The sequence below is a fragment of the Falco biarmicus genome, chromosome 7, assembly GCF_023638135.1.
Source record: "Falco biarmicus isolate bFalBia1 chromosome 7, bFalBia1.pri, whole genome shotgun sequence".
Lineage (NCBI taxonomy): Eukaryota > Metazoa > Chordata > Aves > Falconiformes > Falconidae > Falco > Falco biarmicus.
Window position 1 is genome coordinate 38,244,221 of NC_079294.1, and position 5,648 is coordinate 38,249,868.

The window sequence follows — 5,648 nt, forward strand, 5'->3', positions numbered from 1 at the left end:
CAGGGGGCGCTGGGCAGGAGATGGCACCCAGCAGTGAAATGCCCCTGGGGTAACTCTGTCCATTCCCTGCCTTACCTGCCCCAGTGCAGCAGCTGGCCTTGGCCCCAGCCCTCCACCCCATCACCCCACTCAGACCCAACACACCTCCCCCCCGGACCCCTGCCGCGGGCTTGCCCCCAACTCCCTTACCGGCAGCCAGCCCTGGGGGCTCAGCATACTGGTTCCAGCCCGCCCCCCCCAGGGCCTCAGTCCCGACCCTTTTGCCTGTGACCCCCCCGCGACTCTGCCGTATCCCCCCCCCCATACCCCAGGTCCCCTGCCCCCGTTCTGCGCCCCACAACCCCCCTGCCCACGCACCCAGCTGCCACCCACTTCTCCGGACCCTCCCCGGGCTCAGCCCCCGGGGCTCGCCCCCGCCCGCCGCCGCGGCTCGCCGCGGGGGGGTTGTAGCGGGTCCCCCCCGGCCCCCAGCCGCCCCCCGCCGGGCCGGGGCGGGCCGGGCAGCGGGAAGGGGCCGCCCCGGGGGCCGTACCCGGCCGTGCCGCCCCGCCTCCCCGCTCCCTCCCCCCTCCGCCCCACCGGGGCCAGTCGCCGCCGGCAGCCGCGGCGCAGCCCGGTGCGGTGCGTCCCGGTAGGCTACGGGCTGTCCCAACCCGGTGCGGCTCAGCCCCTTGCGGGACTATCCCGATGGAGACGGAGGGTTACCGGTGCCGTAGCAGCCGGTACATCGAGGGAGGGCAGTCGGCGGTGCCCAGCTCGGTGCTGTTTGCCGCCGGGCTGTTGGGCAACGTGCTGGCCTTACTGCTGCTGGGCCAGCACCGGCGCCGCTCCCGGTCCCCCGGCGGCCGCCCGCCGCGGGTCTCCGCTTTCTACGTGCTGGTGAGCGGGCTGGCAGTCACCGACCTGCTGGGCAAGTGCCTGCTCAGCCCCATCGTGCTGGCAGCCTACGCCTACAACCGCAGCCTCAGCGAGCTGGGGCCGGGCGGGCGCAGCGAGGGCGAGCCGGGCGTCCTCTGCCAGCTCTTCGCCTTCCTCATGGCCTTCTTCGGGCTGGCCCCCACCCTGCTGCTGCTGGCCATGGCGCTGGAGTGTTGGCTCTCCCTGGGGCATCCCTACTTCTACCGACGGCACTTCACCCGGCGGCTGGGTGCCACACTGGGGCCGGTGGCGGCAGGGCTCTGCGCCCTTTTCTGCGCCCTGCCACTACTGGGCTTCGGGGTGCCCATGCAGTATTGCCCCGGCACGTGGTGCTTCATCCGTATGGCCGGTGGCGGGCCACGCCACCTCAGCTTCCCCGTCCTCTATGCCAGCTTGATGGGCCTGTTGGTGCTGGCCATCGGTGCCTGCAACGTGAGCAGCATGCGGCACCTCTACAGCATGGCACGGCGGCAGCCCCACCGTGGGCCCGCTGCCACCGCTGCCCCGCATATGGAAGAGCTCGACCACCTCATCCTGCTGGGGCTCATGACCGTCCTCTTCACCATCTGCTCCCTGCCGCTCATCGTGAGTACTCCTACTGGCTCCCTTGCCCGGAACAGAACCCACAATGCCCCCTGCCCCCGGGAGCTCGGGTGGTTGCTTTGCCCCCCCCCCCCCCCCCCCGAATACCCACCACCCCATCCCCATGGGTCTGTCATTGCATTAACCTCCACACACTCCCCCTGCCTCCCAAGGAGGTTGGATTGTTGCTTTGGTCCTCTCTGAATAGTCCCTCACCCTGTCCGTGGGGCTCAGGTCATTGCCTAAACCCCCTTGGCATAACCCCCACATCACCACCACACAGTCCTGGGGGGCCAGGTTGTTGCTTTGGCCCCTTGGAAAAAACTCTGGCACCACCACTCACTCCCAGAGGTGTTAGGAGTGGGGGTTTCATTGCTTTAGTCCCCCCTGAATAACCCACCATACCACCCTGACCCTGAGGGTCAGGTTATTGCTTTAACCTCCCCCCCCCCCGCCCCCCATCCCATTCTGCCAGGTTGCCCCCTCAATAGCCACCACCCGCACCACATCTCCAGCAGTTAATTTATAACTTTAATGCCCGCCCCCCCCCCCCCACGGCCCGAATGATCCCCCATTACCACTACTCTGTGCCAGGGGTGTCGCGGAGGGGGGGGTGTCAGAGAGTTACTTTGGTCCTCTCTGAGTGTCCCCTACCCTGTCCCAGGGGTCTGGCTGTTGCTTTAATCCCCATGGAATAACCCTAGCAGTACCACCCAGTCCCAGGATGGGGGGTTAATTCATTGCGCTAATCCCACTGGAATAACCACACCACTACCCTGTCCCGGGGGTTGGTTAAACCTCCATGGAATACCTGCTCCCCCTCCATCACCACCACCCCATCCCAGGAAGGGTTGTATCACTGTGTTGCCCCCTCCCAGAATACCCACCACCAGCATCATGACCCCAAGTGTTAGTTCACTGCTTTAAACCTCATGGAATATTCCCCCCCCCCCCATCACCATCACTCTATCTGAGAGCTGCCAGGGGAAGGGCTGGGTAATTACTTTGGCCCCATCTGAGTGTCCCCCACCCCATCCCAGGGGTCTGTTCATTGCTTTAATCCCATTGGAATAACCCCCCCACACACACGGTGGTTGCCCCAGAGGTGTTGAAGGTGATGGGGGGGTAAGTTTATTGCTTTAGCCCCTTGAAATAACTGTGCCCCTCCCCCAGCTCCTGTTCCTAGGGAGATTCGTTCATTGCGCTAGAGCTTTCCATAACCCACCCATTCCCACACACACACACCCCCGCCAGTCCCGGAGGTGCTGGGTGGATCCAGCTCCCAACCACACTGGCTTTCCCAACCTAGGGGAAATCCTCCCTGAAATCCTTCCACTTCTTCCCCGGGGGTGGGGGTCCCACTGGTGGAGTGGGGGGGGGGGAGACCCCCAATGTGACAGAAGCCTAAGTGGCCCCCTCCCTCAGTGTCCCATGTCCCTGGGCTGGATCCTGCAGCATCACCTTGCCGTTAGCCTCTGTAGGCAAAGCTCATGCTGCAAAGGGGGCTATCCCAAAATCAGGATGAGGGTGCAGGTGCTGCCACTGCCCTAGGCGACAACTTCCACCTCCGCTCCCCATCCCCTCTATCACATCCTGGGAGCCCATATTGTGATGCACCAGTCACCAGTAGCCCTGGCGCGAGTGGTTTTGTAATAACCCCAGTGAAAGCCCTGTGGTCCTCAAAGAAGCAGGGTTTGGGGCTGGATGTGGAGGTGGAGGAAGGACCTTAACCCAGCAAGGGCCCCCACCTGGCAGCCCTCCAGCTGAGTTACCCAGTGGATGCCTAGTCTGATACCCATCGTGGGGTGGAGGACAACGCAAGTGGGGTGCCCCAGCCTTGGGAGCAGAGTTGCACCCTCCTGCGGAGCCTGCGTGCTTCCTTTGTCTATGAAACTACCCCAGTCACCAGGGACACCTCTTCAGCTCTGACCTCCTGGCCCTGATGGGGACATGGTGCCCTTATGCCACCACTGTCTGTGGCATAGCCCCAGCTCCCAGTTTCAGGACTTGCAACACACAACATGTGCTGATTTGATGCATAAGGATATCGAGGGTTTAAAACTTCTTTTCCTACCCCCAGGGGAATCTCCTTACTCTCAACTTTACCCCTGTAGTGAGATCTTTCTTCATTTTTCCCTATTTCTTTGGGGTTTTGACAGATCCGAGCATATATGGGGGCTTTTGCTGCTGATATCAATGAGAATGCTGACCTCAGTGCCCTGCGGTTCCTCTCCGTGAACTCCATCGTGGACCCCTGGGTCTTCATCATCTTCCGCACCTCCGTCTTCCGCATGTTTGTCCGCAGGGTTTGCCGGAGGCTAAATTCCCGGAAAGCCACCCTGAAGGGACCTGTCCCGGGGGAGGACGGCCAGTTCTGTCCCCTGGGCTGGCGCAGGACAGACACCCCACAGCTTGGCTTCCCCTGAACCTGTGGGTCTTGCAGAAGCTGGCACCTGCTGGTGAGGACGAGGAGCAAGCCTTCGGCCCTGTACCCCTGCCCCGGAGCATCCTGAGGCAGCATGGGGCTGGCGCAGGCAGGGCTGGCGTCCGGCTTGCAGTGAGGGGCAGGCGTGAAGTGTTTCTGCACCCTCCCCAGGCTGCGTTTCACCCCAGAGAGGAACCTTGTGGGGGTTCCTGGATACCTGTGAACATTTCTGAGCAGCAGCACTTTGTGGAGGGTTTGGGGAGCACCCGGCTCCAGGAAAGCAGGAGGGTTTTGGCGTGTGGCTTCAGGGCAGTGGGGACGCACAGGGCGGAGAGGGGGTGTGTGTGTGTGTCCATCAAATAAAAGTGGTTCGGAGCCCTGCTCTATCACCTTGTCCTGTGCATGATCCCCTTCTACACCAAGGGAGGTTATGTGGGACTGGTTTGGGGTGTCCCCAGAATGGGTGAGGGGGGTGTGAGGGGATACTTTGGAGGTGTGGAGACTCAGAAACTTCAGCAGCAGCTCATGGCTGCACCAAGGAGCTGGAGGGCAGGCAGTGTCCCTCCCTCTCTCCCTGGGACACACATCATCCCTCCCCAGGACACCCGTTATCCCTCCCTGGGATGCACATTGTCCCTCCCCAACCCCATATTCCCTGAGCAGAGCTGTGGTTTCTCTGTCGTGGCTTGCTCTTCTCTTGAAAATTGATTCCTCCAAGTGCTAATGTTGCATTTGTGTTACTCAGATAGCTACCTGTCCTGCTGTAATTATTTTAATTCAGTATTTATGATGATCCTGAGACCTAATAAGAGCAGTAATTGAGAGAATACAGAGCCTGGGATGTATAACCTCACCGGTGCAGGCATGCGAGCAAACGATCATTTTAATGAAAGATCTATTTCCCCTCAACCACACGTATTAACTGGATTTAGTATCTGCCTCAAGTGACCATTTAGGCCAAAAAAATTATAGTGACCGAAGTCCCCATCTGCTTAGTGTCCTTGGAGAAGACAGGGCAAATACTTCTCTCCCTCTATTTAGCTAAGCCTTGCAACGTGCATTTATGTTCCTGCCAGTTCTCATGTATTTACTCTTGGTGTCAAATGGATTCTGTTTTTGAAGGAAGAAACTCACGCAAATCTATCTTGGGGATTTTTGGAGGCAACCTGGTTGGGTTGGCTCTGCCAGTTGGACCAGCCAGGCTCTCCTGGCTGGAGAAAAGGGCAGACCTATATTTGGGGCTGTACTGGGGGGTCTTCAAGCTCCCTGCTCCTTGTCTTTTATCAGGGTTTTCTAAGGAAAAAGAAATGAAATGAGGGTTGGTCCCTCTATCGGTTTCATGTTACTGGCAGTATTGACTTGGAGATGGCTCACGTGGGACTGCAGAGTCAACAGCCCTGAGCCTGCGCTGTGGCTTTCACCGGACCTGTTTCACTGCAGCAGGATGAAGGTGAGATAACAGCTCTGCAAAATCTTGCTGTTGCCCCCCCCTGCCGTGGGATCTCCTTCACTGTATGGATTCACACACCACTCCAGACAGAAAGACCAGGCACGGCCAGGCTAAGAGTGTGTGCAGCAATGTGAGCGGTGGGTGCCCAGCTGGGACAGCCCATCATCCGCCCATCACCCCAGCCAGGATTCACTCCTGGAGAGTCTGCCAGGAGATGTCCCTGCCCTGCAATATGTGTACTTAGAGCCCAGGGCAACCATGCTCCATGCAAAG

The 5,648-nt window shown here is 60.1% G+C and overlaps 1 protein-coding gene across 2 annotated transcripts; it reads left to right on the top strand.

The window, feature by feature from the left end:
- The first annotated feature begins 584 nt into the window (after positions 1 to 584).
- On the top strand, positions 585 to 4,311 carry PTGDR (prostaglandin D2 receptor). Of its 2 annotated transcripts, none has more exons than XM_056347601.1 (2): positions 585 to 1,503; positions 3,806 to 4,311. In XM_056347601.1, the coding sequence occupies exons 1-2, from the start codon at positions 688 to 690 to the stop codon at positions 4,286 to 4,288; spliced, it is 1,299 nt and encodes a 432-aa protein (XP_056203576.1). In that variant the 5' UTR covers positions 585 to 687; the 3' UTR covers positions 4,289 to 4,311. The 2 variants fall into 2 exon arrangements, with proteins under 2 accessions (XP_056203576.1, XP_056203577.1); XM_056347602.1 differs by having other exon boundaries at positions 3,660 to 4,060.
- The last annotated feature ends 1,337 nt before the right edge of the window (positions 4,312 to 5,648 follow it).

Bases quoted from the DNA above. Each gene is read 5' to 3' on its own strand.
- PTGDR (XM_056347601.1), top strand. From the start codon at position 688: ATGGAGACGGAGGGTTACCGGTGCCGTAGCAGCCGGTACATCGAGGGA. The intron at 1,504-3,805 runs GTGAGTACTCCT...GTTTGTCCGCAG, and splicing joins TCTGCTCCCTGCCGCTCATC to GGTTTGCCGGAGGCTAAATT.